The sequence below is a fragment of the Hippopotamus amphibius genome, chromosome 5, assembly GCF_030028045.1.
Source record: "Hippopotamus amphibius kiboko isolate mHipAmp2 chromosome 5, mHipAmp2.hap2, whole genome shotgun sequence".
NCBI classification, from domain to species: domain Eukaryota; kingdom Metazoa; phylum Chordata; class Mammalia; order Artiodactyla; family Hippopotamidae; genus Hippopotamus; species Hippopotamus amphibius.
In genome coordinates this window covers 20,448,661-20,467,548 of record NC_080190.1, presented here as the reverse complement: position 1 = coordinate 20,467,548, position 18,888 = coordinate 20,448,661, and the positions used below count along the sequence as shown (strand labels likewise).

General features: G+C 33.2%; 1 protein-coding gene across 7 annotated transcripts in view; it reads left to right on the top strand.

Moving 5' to 3' along the window:
• SHOC2 (SHOC2 leucine rich repeat scaffold protein) overlaps positions 1-18,651 on the top strand; it is a 100,946-nt gene extending 82,295 nt beyond the window's left edge. For all 7 annotated transcript variants that reach the window (XM_057736647.1, XM_057736644.1, XM_057736641.1 and 4 more), the window contains 6 exons: positions 4,199-4,329; positions 8,601-8,789; positions 12,500-12,622; positions 14,484-14,621; positions 14,938-15,055; positions 16,542-18,651. In XM_057736647.1, the coding sequence (XP_057592630.1) occupies positions 4,199-4,329; positions 8,601-8,789; positions 12,500-12,622; positions 14,484-14,621; positions 14,938-15,055; positions 16,542-16,750 (908 nt within the window). In that variant the 3' untranslated portion in view covers positions 16,751-18,651. The remainder of the gene's footprint in view (positions 1-4,198; positions 4,330-8,600; positions 8,790-12,499; positions 12,623-14,483; positions 14,622-14,937; positions 15,056-16,541) is intronic.
• Positions 18,652-18,888: the final 237 nt, after the last annotated feature.

The window sequence follows — 18,888 nt, the reverse complement described above, 5'->3', positions numbered from 1 at the left end:
TTTGTTTTTTCTATTACACTGCGATGCCTTCAGTTTAAATAATTATTCATCTATTATGGAATGTATAGGTTGTCCCCATTTTTTGCTATTAGAAATATGACTATAAATCACACACTTCATCATAAAGCAGATTATTTTTTGCCAACCCAATTTCTAAGTAGCTTTTGTGTCATATTCAATGTCATAGTGCAGTGATAGCAATAGTAAATATTATTCTTGCCCTTATTTCTGATCTCTTAAATTCTCTGGAGCTTTGGAAAGTGATCCAGTCCTCTGCTTTTTTTCCCCCCTCCAAAATTGACACATCTCACTGGAGTGTCATAAGAAAGATACCAGTGAAGCATCCTTAGTTAATTTAGGAAGCACTTTAAAGACAAAATTAACTTGTCTCTGCTAAGTGGTAGTTTTTATTGTTGCGTCAGTTTTCTGCCTGTTGGAATCTTAGTCATAACTAGCAAACTCTTGGCCCAGTTTCCAGACATTATTATAAGAAAGTAATATAAATGAGCATAGCATACCTCTGGAATAGTTCTAATTGCAGGAATTGAAATGTTGGAGGAATTGAATTGTTGCAGGAATTGAATTGCTAAGTTTTTTGTTTTTTTTAATAAATTATTTATTTATTGGCTGCATTGGGTCATTGCTGCTGCACATGGGCCTTCTCTAGTTGCGGTGAGTGGGGGCTACTCTTCATTATGGTGTGTGGGCTCTTCATTTTGACAGCGTCTCTTGTTGTGGAGCATGGGCTCTAGGCATGTGGGCTTCAGTAGTTGCGGCACACAGGCTCAATAGTTGTGACGCACAGGCTTAGTTGCTCTGCAGCATGTGGGATCTTCCTGGAGCAGGGATCGAACCTGTGTCCCCTGCATTGGCAGGTGGATTCTTAACCACTGCACCACCTTGGAAGTCCCTGAATTGCCAAGTTTTTTTTCATTATACTTGGCTAGACTTATCATATAGAATCATCAGAGTTTTTTAAAAAATATTTATTTATTTTGCTGTGCTGAGTCTTAGTTGTGGCACATGGGATCTTTAGTTGTGGCATGCAGGATCTAGTTCCCTGACTAGGAATCGAACCCAGGCCCCCTGCATTGGGAGCATGGAGTCTTAAACCACTGAACCACCAGGGATGTCCCCAGAGTATTTTTGATATCAATACTAACTCTTGAAAATGTAAAGGGTAGAAATTACCTGCATTTAGTCATTTCTTAGAACCTTGATCACTGTTTTCTTCAGCAAAAGGGAAAGATGCAAATGAGTATAACTAGATAAGGGATATGAGGCATGGTTACTGCCCTCCTAGGTTTTAAGGCTTAACTTATTCTATAGGCTAATATATATTTTCTGTAAGTATTCGAGTAATGTATCTAAGAAAGAAAGTTATTCATGCAACTTTTTGAAAAATGGTCAAAGCAAAAAGAAAGAAATGGACAAACATCAGAAAGTTGCTGAAAGTTGAAAGGCATCAAAATATTTATCTCCAAAATTTTAAGTGTGACACAGGCATCCACTTCTATACAGGCATACCTTGGAGATAGTGCAGATTCCATCTCAGACCACCACAACAAAGTGAATATCACAATAAAGAGTCACACAAATTTTTTGTTGCCCAGTGCATATAAAAGTTATGTTTATACAGTACTATAGTCTGTTAAGTGTGCAATAGTATTATGTCTAAAAAAATGTGCATACCCTAATTAAAAATAATTTATTGATAAAAAGTACCAACTATCACCTGAACTTTAAGGATCTTGCCTTGATGCTCATGGCTGCTGACTGATCAGGGTAGTGATTGCCAATGGTTGGGGTGGCTGTGGCAATTTCTTAAATAAAACAACAATAAAGTTTGTCGCATTGATCGACTCTTCCTTTCCTGCAGCATGTAATTGTATTTAATAGCATTAAATAGAGCTTCTTTCAAAATTGGAGTCAGTTCTCTCAAGCCCCTGCTGCTGCTTTATCAATTAAGCTTATGTAATATTCTAAATCCTTTGTTGTCATTTCAACAATCTTCACAGCATCTTTTCCAAGAGTAGGTTCTGCCTCAAGGAACCACTTTCTTTGTTCATCTGTAAGAAGCAGTGCCTCGTCTGTTAAAAGTTTTATCCTAAGATTGCAGCACTTCAGTCACATCTTCAGGCTCCACTTCTAATTCTAGAAGTGTAGAGAGTCAGCCAGTCTGAAGCTTTGAAGCCAAGCATTGACTTCTCCTCTATAGCTATGAAAGTTCTATGAGGCACCTTCTTTCAGTATAAGGCTGTTTTGTCTACATTGAAAATCTGTTGTTTATTGTAGCCACCTTCATTAATTATCTTAGCTACCTCTTCTGGATGACTTACTGCAGCTTCTACATTAGCACTTTGCTGCTTCACCTTGTACTTTTACGTTACGGAGAGTCATCTCTTTTCTTAAACCTCATGAACCACCCTCAGTTAGCTTCTAACTTTTCTTCTGCAGCTTCCTCACCTCTCTCAGCCTTCATGAAATTGAATAGAGTTAAAGCCTTGCTCTGAATTAGGCTTTGGCTTAAGGGAATGTAGTGGCTAGTTTGATCTTCTATCTGGACTACTAAAACGTTCTTTATATCAACAGTAAGACTGTTTTCCTTGTCTATCATTCATGTGTTCACTAGAGTAGCTCTTTTACTTTCCTTTAAGAACTTTTCCTTTGCATTCACAACTTGGCTAACTGGCACAAGAGGTCTAGCTTTCAACCTAGCTGTTGACATGGCTTCCTCACTAAGCTTAATCATTTCTAGCTTTTGGTTTAAAGTGAAAGACATGCGACTCTTTCGCTTGGTTAGAGGTCTCTCACTGTAGGGTTATTATTGGCCTAATTTCAACATTGTTATATCTCAGGGGAGAGGGAGAGGGACAGGGAAACAGCTGGTCAGTGGAGCAAACAGAATACAAACAATATTTATCAATTTAAGTTCACCATCTTAAATGGGTGCTATACTAGTAACATCAAAGATCACTGATCATATATCACCATAACAAGTATAACAATAATGGAAAAGTTTGAAATATAGCGAGAATTACTATAATGTGACACAGAGACAGTAAGTGAGCAAATGCTGTTGGAAAAGTGGCACCAATAGACTTGTTCAATGCAGGGGTGCCACAGACCTTCAATATGTAAAGATTCAATTTCTGTGAAGCACTGTAAAGCAAAGTGCAATAAAATGAAGTATGCCTATCATTTCTAATGCTGGTAATACTATTTAATTTAAACTAGAGGCTACAGTTAATATTTTAACCTAGCCCAACTAAAAATGTTATAGCAACAATTGCAGTGTGGAATCAGAAAAGAAATTAACAGTCATGACAAAGGAATACATTGAACTAAATTCTCATTACTCATATTTTTTGGTATCAAAATGAACTTATTTTCTAATGTATATTGTTTGGGAAATTAAATTTGACTTAAACCTTCTGTGAAAGCAGATATCATATTCATCCATGCAGCTTACATGTAGCTTGCCATGGGTCTTGGCAATAAATGTAGAAAATGTCTGTTTTTCTGCTCTGCTTATTTTAGGTATTCAATAGTGGCTAATATGCTCAAGCTGAATATGTTTAGATAAGAAAGACTATAACTTTCACTTTCATTTGTAAAAAATTATTTTGAGAAATTTTTTACCATCAGGTCAACTTTTTAGAGAAATTTTGGAATGTTTATATTCAAACTCATGGAAAATACTGAACCTTTCTGATCTCAAAATGATTGTGCATCTTATATTTTAAATAATACCATTTTAGAAATTGGGAAATTTTTTCTTCAAAATTACATGTGCATTTTTATATGTAGCTGCTTGTTCTATATTGGATCCCCATCACATAGATACAAATTGGATAACTATTATATATTTAAAATATTTACTACTTTGATGTTATTCAATTAGGCCTTATCTAAAGGTTAATTTTTTATTAAAGTGTGCCAACACTTTCCAATAATTGATTTTAAAAATTGACTTGTAGCTGTGTATTTCATTATTTCTCTAAGACAGGAGGGCACGAAAGTGGTTTCAATTTCATCCTAATTGATAGAGTGTAGTGTGTATTTTCTTGGTACGGAAAGTTAAGGATCTTGCTGAAATAGTGCTTTAAAGTAATTCATAAATACTAGTTGATAGCCTAGGGCAAGTGATAGGGTCATCAGATTAAAAAAATAATTCCCTTTTTTTGTGTGTTCACAGGAAACCTGTCCAGTTTAAGTCGTCTTGGTCTGAGATATAACAGACTGTCAGCAATACCCAGATCATTGGCAAAATGCAGTGCACTTGAAGAATTAAATTTAGAGAACAATAACATTTCTACTTTACCAGAGGTAAGTGGATTACAGTAAACTCTTGAAACAAGTCTGCAAGATAATGAAGGGAAAACTAGTCAATTTTTACAGCTGGGTAAATAACTTAATGATTGAGATTGCTTAAATAATGGATATGCTATGGACATATAGCCCACCACTAAGATAAAAGAAAGAGTTGGTATGATTACAGGAACAGAAAGGAAGGTGGAAAATGAGTGTGCTACTTTCCACTTTAGCACCATGTAAATCTTTCATGTCATTTGGGACCTGACAATAAAAGCTATTAAGAAGAAGTGTATGGCTGGTTTTAAAACTCAGCTACCCCACCCAGTTCATTTATAAAGAAAAAAAAAAAAAAGGTACTGTAGAAAGATAATAAAAGAATGACTACATAGAATGCACTACTTATTTTCAAGATTAATATGAGCTGCAACATACCTGTGACCCAAATTATTACCCTGCTTATGCAATAATATTAAAGCCTGTTTAGCATACACCAGTCACCAGAATCTTATTTTTTTAACACCTTATTTTTAATTTGGGTTTTGTTGGTTCTATTAGAAAAATATTTTCACTTATTTTGCTTAGAGATTAACTGGGCAAGGTGCAATATTCTTTTTTAAATTGTCTTTCTCAACTTTATTATTTTTTACTCTTGCCATTCTTTCTTTTGCTACCTACTATTTTAGCATTACCAACAATTAGTAAGTTTGCTTGTAGTTATTCAAGCATAATATCTTACTGTAGTATTTAACAAACAAAAGAATGGAATTGTGCACTTATGGGTTGATTGAACTTTGCAAAGTTTTTTTTTTCCTAATAATTAAAAATATCTTATGTAAGTAGCCCTATTATGTTCAGACTATCACTGATTTTCCCGTGTGTGTGTGTGTGTGTGTGTGTGTGTGTGTGTGTGTGTGTGTGTATTTGAATTAAGAATAAAGGTGCTTCGGATGAATGTTTTTCAGATATATGTTTTGATTTATAATGAAATTTGAGTAGGTGAGGCTCTAGGTTTTAGCAGTTAGTTTCTCAAATTTATTTAATTGATTTGTTTCTTAGGCATACAGAAATAAAGTAGCACCTATTAATTTGGCTCCTGTTAATCTAAATGCTTGAGTTTTCAGAAAACAGCTTGGTCAGAGTACAAAAATGAGTTTCCCAGGATGAGTTTCCTAGTCTGGACCAGTTCACTAAAACTGCTATGACAGTATCTCACCTGTGGCAAAAGAGTACTATTGTTAGTAGTAGTTTTAAGTGGGATAAGGAATAGAATCCTTCGATTGTGGATTTAGCCCTGACAGCTAGACTGTTTGGAATTTTTGATTTCTGTGATAGTGGTAATTTACAATGATCCAGATGGGTGAGGTTCTACTGTTTAATGTCATCCTCTTTTCTAACAATGATTCATATCCATAATACGGCAAGTAATTAGCACATTAATTAGACCTTGCTGGGATTCTTTTAGGGTGTGATTTGTGAACTTAAGACTGACTTCTTTTACAATGTCAATATGCCTAAATATAATGACTGGGTGTATATCAAGTTTCACCAAGTGAGAAATTGTAATATTTATTTATATATCCAGTCTTATTGTCACTGAAGGGAAACCTAATTAGTGGGTTCCTCTTAGGATAAAGACATGTGCTGAGTACTTTCAAATATAATATTTTGTGACTGAAATAAGTCAGGATTTATATTTGATAAGAGAATTATTAAGAAGACAACACTCTTCAGTCTGGCTGTGGAAGAAGGGATGTGTGTATTTAAACAGACCCGTTTTCAGATAAAGAAGCTGTGGGGGAAATCCTTGATTCGCCTTGTTCAAATATTGGAAAGCATTAATTTTTATTTAAAAGTAGTCTATATGCTTTGGAAGTAGCATATTGTTAATGCAAATGTGTAATTATCTGCATTTATAATCGCAATAAGAAAAACAATAAAATCCATTAAACAATGCTTAGACGTTCAAGCTGGCAAGAAAAAGCAGGAAAGTGGTTTTCACTGGGGGCTCATTATATTGCTGAAATTAAAGCTGGCAAAATGACTATATACTTTTCCATTTGAACACTAAAAATGGACTAGTTTTAATGTAGACATAAATACAGAAGGAGAAAGAACTTAATACATTTAAGCACATATACTCAAGGCATAAGGCTAGGAACTCTACATGTATTATTCTATTTAAATCTTCACTATAATCCTACTAATTATTGGGGTAGTCTCATCAAATAGGGAAATAAGACTTAAGTTGTGTTTTTGGCCAAATTTGTCACCCTTAAATATTTTTTCTGGAAATATGGTGAGAGATATATTGATTATCTCATTAATTCACCAAAGGTCATAAGGCTGGTAAGTAGAAGATCTGAGATGGAAACCCAGATGTATCTGACTCTAAAGCAATGATAAGCAACCCCAGAGCTTTACAGTATGACCAAAGAATGGAAAGGCTGGAGAGCTGCATTCTTGTTGCCCCTTTTCAGATATCCTCAGGTGTTAACATTTTTTTTGTAAAAGAATATCAATTCAATAAAGTAAGTCAGCTTTAAGAATAATAAAAGGAACATTTTTGCCATGAGACTCAATAGAACTCCTTTATTTTCAGTTAGGTAGGATGTAGACATTTTCTCCGAATTGACTGCCATGCAAAGTTTTCTCTTTCTGTATTCTTTCTTTTTTGTGTGTATGACAATTGACAGATGTTGAGTAGCTTCTTCATGTTCATCATAAAGGACAAGTTTCAGTTCACTGTATCTAACTTCAATTGTGTAGTTATTTTTTCCCTTCAGTGGGCCTCGCAAATCAGCTGACACCTCAGGTACTAAGTCTTTGATTTCCTCATGGTGGATAGCCAAAATTTGAATGTTATTTAAAACACACCTCACAATGTTTGTTTTCTCGTTGCTCGGGTCTTTACATCAATCCAGAATGTTTTCTTCTGCTTCTCTGAGTATTTAAATTTTTTTTTCATCCTTTAAGATCTGACACACTCTCAGCCTTCTTCCTGCTTTTCCGGTTATTCCAGTACTTCTTCTTTTCTTTGAATTTAAATAAAGAAATGACTTAAAATTTGAGTGCTTATTATAATGCTAGGTATTGTAAGACTATTTATATATTTTTATTTCTTTAAAAAATCTTTACCACAACCTATAAAACAAGGCATCATCATTTTACAAAGAATAAAACTAAGGTTCAGAGAAATAACTTGCCCAAAGTCACAAGCTACTAAAAGATAGGGCCAGGATTTAAAACTGTTTTATAGCCTGTACCAGTGTTTCTCAGACATTAATGAGCATACAGATTACCTGGGAATCTTGTTAAGATTCATATTATGATTCTGTGGGAGTGGGGCTGAGAGTCCGCATTTCTAACAAGCTCTCTGGGGATGCTGACGCTGCTCTTCCTTGAGCCAGATTTTGAATAGCAAGAACCTATTCTGTATACTTTATTATTGATTATATACAGTTATGTATTATTTTCTTTTTCCTATCTGTGTGCTTTATTTCTCTGAATGGGATTTATTCTTCTTTATGGCAGAGGTTCTTTTATAATACCTAAACACCTAACGCTGCGGTTACATGGTGGGAGACTGAAGTAAGAGGAAATATGGGGTTATATGTTAAGTAAATACTTGTTTGATAGCTGTATATTCCCTCAGAAATTTACTATATGGAAAAGCAATATATTATATAATATCAGGAAGTATTATTATTTCTGAATTTAATATTCCTAAAAGGAATATTTAAATTACTGAATGACACCTTACTCTGTGCCAAGCATTATATTAATCTTAATAATAATTTAGAGATAGGTACTTAACTAAGACCCGGATAGGATTGATCACATAACAGGTGGCAGTCAGGACTCAGACCCAGGGACTGTCTGATACCAATATTTCCACTTTTATAGAGGTCTCAAACTAGCCATTCCTGAAACACCTCTTACCCACAGACATATTTTCTTTACCCTATAGAGTATTTTAAATAAATTAAAGCCAAAGAATAAAAATTAGATTTAATATAAGTAAATGAATTTCCTGTTTCTTTGTAAAATCTGGAAATCTGACTACATTGGCTCCACATTCCTGCAAGGCAGCAATTAGCTAGATCTGAGTAGTGAGTGACTTTCCTTCTAGATGAGGCATCGCAGAACCGGCCCAACCAGTCTTTGTCATTTGTTACCTGCAAGGCCCTTAGAGGCATTTGTTTGGGATTGCTGCTCTATACACTACTGAATAAGTCTTGTTACAGGTCTAATTCTTATGTTTATTTCATTTTTTTTTTTCTTAGAGTCTTTTATCAAGTCTTGTGAAACTGAATAGTTTGACCTTAGCTAGAAATTGCTTCCAGTTATATCCAGTAGGCGGTCCATCTCAGTTTTCCACCATCTATTCCCTCAACATGGAACACAATCGAATCAACAAAATCCCATTTGGAATTTTCTCCAGAGCAAAAGTGTTAAGTAAGCTGAATATGAAGGTAAGCCTCTATTTGTATTAGGGGAAAATAACTACTATGACTAGTACTTCTACTAATATTTATGATTTATCTGTTGGAATGGGTACTTGTTTCTTGCTGATGGGAATCTGAACTACTAATAAGGATACTTCAGGACAATTTGTGTTAGACAACAGATAGCTTAGAACCATACAATACCCTTAGCAATCTGTCCTAAAGAAATAATCATGAATCTCCATGAAAGCAGAGTTGTAGGGATATTTAAAAGTACTGTATCTTCAGTGAAATACTATGAGGCAATTACAAATAATACTCTAGTTTAGAAGAATATTAAATACCAGTTGAAATATTCTCAATTTATTAAGTAGAAAAAAATTAAGCATGTAAAGATTCTCTTTGTACACATTGTTTTTAAAAGCTGTTTTTAATGTGTTCAATTACATAATAAATATCTATAGATTTACATGCATACATATAGCCAGTGGTTATCAAAATATAATGTTGATCTTTGAATATCAGAATTATTTATGGGTGATCTCTTTTTTTTTTTATCTTTTTCTTTTTATTGAGGTATAATTGACATCCAACATTATATTAGTTTCAGGTGTACAACATAATGATTTGATATTTGTATATATTGTTAAATGATCACCACAATAGGTCTAGTTAACATCCATCACCATACATAGTTACAGAATTGTTTTTTTTCTTGTGATGAAAACTTTGAAGATTTATTCTCTCATCAACTTTCAAATATGCAATACAGTATTATTAACTATAAGCACCATGCTCTCCATCCATTTCATCTACCCTCTACCCTCTGCCTCTGGCAACCAGCGGTATGTTCTTTTGATCTATGGGCTTGGTTTTTGTTGTTGCTGTTTATTTTTGTAGATTCCTCTATAAGTGAGATCATATGGTATTTTTCTTTCTTTGTCTGACTTATTTCATTTAGCATAATGCCCTCAAAGTCCATCCATGTCCTCACAAATGGCAAAGTTTTTATACTTTTTTATGACTGGATAGTATTCCATTGAATATATATACCACATCTTCTTTATCCATTGATTCATTGATGGACACTAGGTTGTTTCCATATCTTGGCTGTTGTAAATAATGTTGCAGTGAACATGAGGGTGCATATTTCTTTCTGAGTTAGTGTTTTTGTTTTCTTTGGATAAATGTCTAGGAATGGAATTGCTGGAATGTATGTTAATTCTATTTTTAATTTTTTGAGGAACCTCCATACTGTTTTACATAGGGGATGTACCAATTTACATTCCCACTAACAGTGCAGAAGGATTCCCTTTTCTCTACACTCTCACCAACACTTGCTAATTCTTGTCTTTTTTTGGTAATAGCCATTCTGACAGCTATGAAGTGATATTTACATTGTGGTTTTGATTAGCATTTCCCTGATGATTAGTGATATTGAGTATATTTTCATGTACCTGTTGGCCATCTGTATGTCTTCTTTGGAAAAATGTCTATTCAGATCCTGTGCTCATTTTTTAATTGGATTGTTTGGGGGGTTTTTTGCTGTTGAGTTATATGAGTTTTTTATGTATTTTGGATATTAATCCCTTGTCAGATATATGATTTGCAAATATTTTCTCCCAACGGGTGATTTTTAGTTTCTTTTTGCTTGTCTATATTTTCTACAGTGAATGAGTTTCACATTTGTAATACAAAGAAGGAATTTTATTGCAAAAGGAGGAAAGAAATGAAAAATGATTTGTCCAGTGATTTAATTTGTAGTGAACAAACTTTAAGCCCACAGGTAATAATTGGCCACATAGCTAATTCATGGCTGAGGTAGGAATCCAGGAAACCTGGATTTCCTGCTTCCATGTATAGTGTTCTTTATATTGTGTCATACTGTATCCTTTTGTCTTTCTTGAACCATTTCAACATAATTGTGGTTCTTTAAACCACAGTCTAAATATATAATTTTTCATTCTATGTATACTTGTTCATAAGTGTCTGTATCTTTTACAATTGTTTGAAAGTATATAATTGACCTAGCAGAAATTCAAGATAGTCTTATAATCTTAAACAACTGTAAAATGTATTGTTAACTAGTCTGGTTATATGAGATTGAACAGTGATAATGGCATTAGTTCTGAGTGTTCAATTTGTAATACGAGGCTTAGACAGCAGTCCAGGTGTTCATTTGGTTAAACATTTTTATGGATATTTTTATTGCAACATGTTAGCTTGGAAAAGCTTGCTGTTTTCAGTGAAATAATAAAACTTTGCATAGAGCTTTGAAATTAATTTTTATTCAAAATTGTGACAAATGATTAACAAAACTTTTTCTTGAAAGAAGTCAAAATGATGCCTAACATTTTGCTCCTCATATAAGCATCAGTGGTAAATCAGTTTAATGAAAATGCTTTATCATGCTATTAACCATCAGTAGTTTGAGCATAGGTAGATAGGAACTTTAAATAGGTAATAAGTTTAAGTGTTATAATAAAAGAAAGACTTGGCTTTCAAATGGATTTTTGCTACTTGTGATTTCTCTTACGGATGATTTTGTGTAAAATGAAATCAGTAATTAATGTACATTGCAGAAAAAATTTTAAATACAGATGAACAAAAAGGACATAAAATTTTAAAATTCCACCACTGTTAATACCTTGGCATATATCATTGATACCAAATTGGGACAGGGGTACTGATGGTCTCCTCTTGTTTTATAAGTGAATGTGAGGAAGCAGGAAAAACAACTAGTGAATCACTGGCATGTATTTCACTATTTTTTCTGTGTATAGCTTATATCCAATTTTTAAATAAAATTAGAGTCACAGTGTTTCATCATTAGTTTTTATTATTTAATGTTTTTAATATCTTTTCTTATGGATTTTAAAAATTATTTATTTATTTGTTTATTTTGTTTATTGGCTTGTTGGGGTGTTTGTTGCTATGCGTGGGCTTTCTCTCGTTGTGGAGAGTGGGTGCTACTCTTCTTTGCCGTGTGTGGGCTTTTCAGTGTGGTGGCTTCTCCTGTTGTGGAACACGGGGTCTAGGTGCACAGGCGTCAGTAGTTGTAGCTCGCTGGCTCTAGAGCGCAGGCTCTATAGTTGTGGCTCATGGGCTTAGTACTCCGTGGCATGTGGGATCTTCCCGGACCAGGAATTGAACCCGTGTTCCCTGCATTGGCAGGTGGATTCTTAACCACTGCGCCACCAAGGAAGTCCCTCTTATGGATTTTTAAAGTAAAATCATGGATACTTAGTGTTTTAATGATTTAACTTTCTGTTTTATTACAGTTTTTTCCTCTCCTACTTTATTGTTCAGCATCTCTAGAATTGCTTAGCTTGTCTGGATTCCTTGTGGGCTATAATTAGATATTTCTTATTCCATTGTGATCATGAACATCCACATTCTTTGATTTCTGTACATTATTGTGAAGTGAGGAAAACGTTATATTTATCACTGGGACCTTTGAAATCTCAAGTGTTTGTCTGTATAGTGTGTTTTTTCCATATCCAATACAGATAATCACATAGGGAACAAACTTCTAGTTTGGCCTTAAAAATAAAAACCTAATTAGTATATGAAAAACTTTGGAGGCTTAGAGTTTTTGTTCCTTTTTTTTCTTCTTATATTTAGGTATCAAAAAGGGAATGACTTTTTCTGTATAAGAATTCTCTTTCTATAGGGAGGTGTATATGGAGCTTTGTTTTCGTGGTTTTACCTTGAATGCTTCTTTTTGTCTTTGTCAGGACAATCAATTGACATCACTTCCCTTGGATTTTGGAACTTGGACCAGTATGGTAGAATTGAATTTAGCTACTAATCAGCTCACAAAGATCCCTGAGGATGTGTCTGGTCTCGTTTCTCTTGAGGTGAGTTTAAAAGAGCATCTAGAACTTCTTAGACTCTTCCACATTATCTCACTCATGAAGTTTCCAATTAAACAATTTCTAAGTGGGCAAAGATCATAATTAGAAATGTTAGTGCTCTTGGGACGTCCCTGGTGGTCCTGGTTAAGACCTTGCACTTCCAGTGCAGGGGGAGTGCGTTCAGTCCTTGGTCAGAGAGCTTTTATCCCATATACCGTGTGATGTGGCAATAAATAAATAAAGTTCAGATTTAATCAATAAAAAAAGAAAAGAAATGTTAGTGCTCTCTTAAACATGCAGCCCTATTAGGATGATAAGGTGTCGACTTAATCTGGGCTTAATGCTTTTGAATTACTCTTGCCCATTAAAATTTGGTAGGTTTGAATGCTATAAAGTATCTTTGAAAGAAAGGGTCTCTAAAACTTAGCATCTTTTAGAACATATTTTTTTTTTCCTTAACTCTGTTTGAGAATGCTGTACCACTGTCCTCTAAAATAATTATGGGTTCCTCAGATTGTCATTCAGAACCCTTCATATAATTCTCACCCACTTTTCCATCCTAATTACCCACCTCCTCTTTTATTTTCTAATTAAATTGATAATTTTCTTTGTTGGCAGTGTGTACATATTTCTCGCTCTATATCTTTAGTCTTATTGTACCCAGTATCTAGTATGCTGTCTTTTCATCCCCTTAAGTTTTTCTTTTAAAATTATTTCTCATAATTAAAGATCCATCTTTCTGTCACCTCCTCAGTCAAGGATGATTTCTCCTGCCTCTGAGTTCCTAGCATTTTCACCCTTTTGATGGAAACGTTTACTAATAGTAAATAAGTATTTCTAAAGATGTCCTCTGTGTTCATGTTTTTTAAAAATCTAATTTCTCTATTCTTTTATTATTGTATTTAGTAAGGTGAAATAGTATGGTGTAATGGTTAAGAGCAGGAGCTTTGAAGCCAAACAGATCTGGGTACAATTCCACTTTTAACTCTGTTTATGGATTTAATGTGCCCAGCCTTCAGTTTCCTCAGCTGTGAAATGGGGATAATAGTATTTTCCTCATAAAGTTGTAGTTAGGATTAAATGCAAAAATGCACATTTTTCATTTAGTATAGTGCCATGCGAATAGTAGTAAAATCAATAAATGATAGCTGCTATTATCATTTTCTTGGTCTTACTGAATATGTTTACTTCATTATGTGTGGTATAACTTTGGGAGAAATAAGTGGGCATAAAAAATTAGCCAGAGCCTTATATAGATCTTTCCATTTAGTACTCTTTTCACTATCCCCATACCCAGTAATATTTCTCTACCTAACCTTACCCCACTGTAATTTCTCTGAGAACAAGGACTATTATCTTCTTCAGCCTTTTTATTTTTTTTTCCTTCTTCAGGATATTGCAGAATGCCTTGCAATGTAATAAATTTACTGCAAATAATAGCTGTAGTAGATTGATATGGGCAGTTTAGAAGTCAGTTGTTATCTCCTTTAAATGATGTTTGTAAGGAGTTTTGAATAAATAATTGGTTTCCTATTAGATATGTATTTGTAATTATTCAGTATCAAAATACCATTAACTGTATGAATCTTAGTGCAAGTAGTTAATAATCTTATATTTTTTGTAATTTAGTTAAAATTAAATTCTTTCCTTTTGCTTTCATTAGTTTTGGCTTGAACTATTTTGTTTCCAATAACTATGGTGATTTTTTTTTTAGAATAGTAAGTTTAATGTCTTATATAATTAAACATTACCCTTAATATTCACTTTAGAAAATTAGCATTGCTTAATAAATTTTAAGCCATACAATGATAATAAATAATTCTGTTTTGTGATTTGTCAAACATTATCAATAATTTCTCTTTAGGTTCTAATATTATCAAATAATCTTCTAAAGAAGCTTCCGCATGGTCTTGGAAACCTTAGGAAGTTAAGAGAGTTGGATCTAGAGGAGAACAAATTGGAATCCTTGCCAAATGAAATTGCTTACCTTAAGGATTTACAGGTAAAACATTATCCTGATGATTTTATAGGTATATAATTAAAGTTTTTGGAATGCATTCCAAATTGCTGAATTGGAATGAGTTCCAAATTCAGCGCATTCCAAGGGCTGAATTTTATGTTCACGTAACCTATCTGCTTTTGTCTTCCTAACAAATGATATTTTTTTGAAAGAAAAATTTATTTAGTGATTCTTATATTACCCAATCTAATTTTCCTGTTAGTTTATCTTGTTGGTTTAGTAAATGTAGTTTTTTAAAAATTTACATCAGTTATAGGAAATATATATGTAACTGTCTTTTATTTTGTTAATCTTTTAGAAATTAGTCTTAACAAACAACCAATTGACCACTCTTCCCAGAGGCATTGGTCACCTTACCAATCTTACCCATCTTGGCCTTGGAGAGAACCTACTTACTCATCTTCCTGAGGAAATTGGTATGAACCCTTTGGATACTTGACTTTGTACTAATAATTTGCTTTTGTGTGTTCAAAAAGTATTTCAGATAAATATAAAAATGTACTATTTTTGTCATCTTAGGTTACATTAGGCTCAAGATTTTTTTATAGAGCACCAGTTGTGGTTGGTTGGTTAGTTGGTTTTGATTAGATTTCTTCATGGAGTATTAGGATTAATATTATATTTGAGAACGTTTTAGCATACTTATATTTCAATAGGTTTAACCTTAATTTAGAAGAGTTATTTTTCTTCCGAGTTTAAAAATTACACAAGCTTGAATTAAATTAGTAGTGTCTTTATGCTGAAAGAACATTCCCTTATGAGGTTTTAGGATTGATGTTAATATTTGAGAATACTTTAGAATTTTCTAAGTGTTTTCATATCCATTTTTTCATACTATCAATGAATTTTAGACAGTGTAAGTTGCCTCATTTTACAAAGAGAATTGATCGATTAAGGTCACATAGTAGTTCTAAATTAGTAATCCCATGTATTATTTCTCCCATCTATACATGCTGTTTCAGAGGCACTATAAATCAGTGGTTAAGAATGGTTTTGGAGTAAAAGAGGCAATTCAAAATCTGGCTCTGCTGCTTATTGTTTTTGTGGTTTTGGATAAGGTACAGAAACTCCCTAAGCTTCAAGTTTCCTATCTGTAAAATAAGGATAATAGTAACTTTTCATAGGGTTGCTCTGAATAATAAAATCCTAAATGTAAACAAGTCTACTACCTAGTAACTGCTCTTTTTTTATTATTTTTCTACATACCACTATCAAATAATTACAAATTTTGAAGTTTAGAAATTGGAAACACATAAGGCCACTTTACACTTTTATTTCTAGTATGTTTATCCAGCTGGCCTCATGCAATTGCTTGAGACATTTGCCTAGAAAGTCTGAGTATCCTAAGACAGTCTAAGGAAAAATTTTAGAAGATTATATAAATTGATTTTTGGCTTACTGTCAAATATGTGATAGCTCTCTTAATGAAAGATTTCTACAAAGTAACAGAAACTTTTCACATGAGAATTTATTACTGAGAGAGAGATTATCACATTTTGTCCAAGAGGAAAGTGATTATAGGCACTGACTGTAATAAACTTACCTCTGGAATTTTGAAAAAATACACATGAATGCCAAGCTATCCCAGAGGCTGAGGAGATGTAGTATATGTTTTTTTAAAAAAAAACAACTCCAACCTTGAAAACCAACCATAAAGGAAGAGATTCTGATTTAACTGGTATAGAGTGTGACCTGGACATCATGGTTTTTCTAATCTTCCTAGTTTATTTGAATATGCGGGAAAGTTTGAGATCCACGATTGTAAAGTTTTAAAAGTAAGAGAATAGAGTAAAAGAAAATGTGTTCAGTATGCATAATACCCAGGATAAGGATCATGCTCAGTTGAAATTTTTAAATAGTAGCTAATTTTTAAAAAAATAATACTTCTATTTTTTAAAACAGGTACACTGGAGAATCTAGAAGAACTGTATTTGAATGACAACCCCAACCTGCATAGCCTCCCCTTTGAGCTGGCTCTTTGCAGCAAGCTTTCAATCATGAGTATTGAGAACTGTCCACTCAGCCATCTTCCACCTCAGATTGTTGCTGGGGGTCCTTCTTTCATCATTCAGTTCCTAAAGATGCAGGGTCCATATCGTGCCATGGTCTGATACAAATCTGCTGGTCCCACACACTGTTCAAAAATAGACTGCCATTGATGTTTCATATCTATATCTGTATCTATTTATGTAGATATTGATATATTTGGCAGATTTATAAGGACTGCGTTATGTGTTTCTGCTAATAGAGGAATCATAGCCATTTAGATTTTTTTAAATTCTGTACAAAAGGCTTATATAAGTTTTCTTTGCTGAACTTGATGTTTTTCTGTTGTGTAATATAATATACCAGTTTGCTTAAAACATTTGCCAACAAATTATGAAATTATTAAATTTAAGGGCCAGAGGTAGTATAGTTAGATATACTTTCTCTTAGCAAAAATACTGGGCAAACAATTTTGTTGCAACTTTTCATATATATTTTCCCCTTACCAATTGTCAGATCTTTACAGTATTATAGGCCCTGAAGGTAGAATTTTTCTTTAACTTATTTTGAAATTTGAGATTTGAATTTTATATGTTGTTTACAGTCAGAGTAAATCACTGGATTTTTTTTTTTTTTTTTTTTTTTTGGTTTTGATTTGCTCTGTTTTGATCAGTGAAGTCTAGAGTTTATATCCTCTGCTAAAGAATTTGCATCAGCTGACTTAAATATTAAAAGATATTTGCTTGTTGAAACAACTGGCAAAGTGAAAAGATACAGTCAGAAATTCTAGAATTCCTTTAATTGTGTTTCTCTGATCAATTGTGAAGCAGAATAGCTGAAGTGAGTCTTTGGGTTGGGGGAGGGTATTGAGACCTTTTCTAGTATAAATATCTTTTCTTAAGTTTGGGGGAACAGAAACTTGTAGTGCACAGGAGTTTTCATTCCTGAAAGTTGCAGATCCACAAAAACTAACAGAATAATTTGGCAAAAAAAGAAAAAGATACACATAAACACACATTCTATATATGTATATACAATGCTATATAGATATGTATTTATTATATCATAAACTATGATAGGTAACTTTAAGGATTTTTCCCTAGCATTGTACAATGAAATGAATGTTTTTCTTTGAACACTGCAATATATGTATGTTTCAAGGTTATTTAACAGTGTACTATGGTTTTATATCTTGCCTTGCCTTGTACATCTTTCAGTTCTGGAATATCTGCGTCTAAGCACAATATCTTCACACTGTGCTATATTGCTGCTGAACTAAATGCACTTTTCCCCACATGTGGGGCACTGGCTTCAAACAATTCAGTTCAGTACCATTGATTTCAATCTCATCTTTCCTTTTTTTGGTAGTTGTTAATACAGTTATGGAAAAGAGCACATTGCATAGAAGCCATTGATAGTTCAGTGGAAGTTCTGTAAGATATGCATGTGCTATTTGGTATATTTTCTTTTGCTTTACTGCTTTTAAGGCTAGCAGTATTGTAAATGTGTGCCCCTTATCATGTACTCTTACTTTTGGTAGTATCAGTCTAAGTCGATTTAATTACTGAAAAGACTCACAGAGCAAGTGCATTCTAGATATCATCCTAAAAAACACTTCCCATATAATGAATAACTATTATGTATAATTACATATTGCTGCTTGGTTTTCTTTTTCTTTTTTTTCCCATTTAGATGGGCATTGTATTTTAAATAAAACAATTTTTGAAGTAAGGTTATAACATTAAGATAGAAATTTGGAGTGTTGTTTTGCTTTTCCTGGCACTCAAAATCAGGACTAAGTTTGAGGTTCAACCTATAGTTGTATTTGGCAGTTTTTAAAGGAGCAACTAAGAAATGGAAGGCAGGTAAAGATATAAAACCGTAGAATGCTTAAATGTGCTGTAAAACTATTGTAGATGTCACTGGATTTTACCAAGTAATATCCTTTCTTCTTTTTTTCCATCTACTGTGGCTTTTCAGTTAAAATTGTGTTTATAAAAGGAATTTGTTTATTACAGCTCTACCTAGAGCTTGTGTGTATGTGTGGTTTTTAAAAATCGTATCCAGGTGTATTTATATCTTAAGATAATGGAACTTGAACTTTAAAGGCAGTAACTTTTTCTTTTTTTGAAAAAAATATGGGTATTGTTTCTTAAAAACAAAATAGATACAGTTTTTAAAACATTTTGGTTCCCCTACCTTCATTTGTTAGTTTTTTAACAGAAATGCAAGGTGATCACAGTCCTACATGTAGACGTGATGT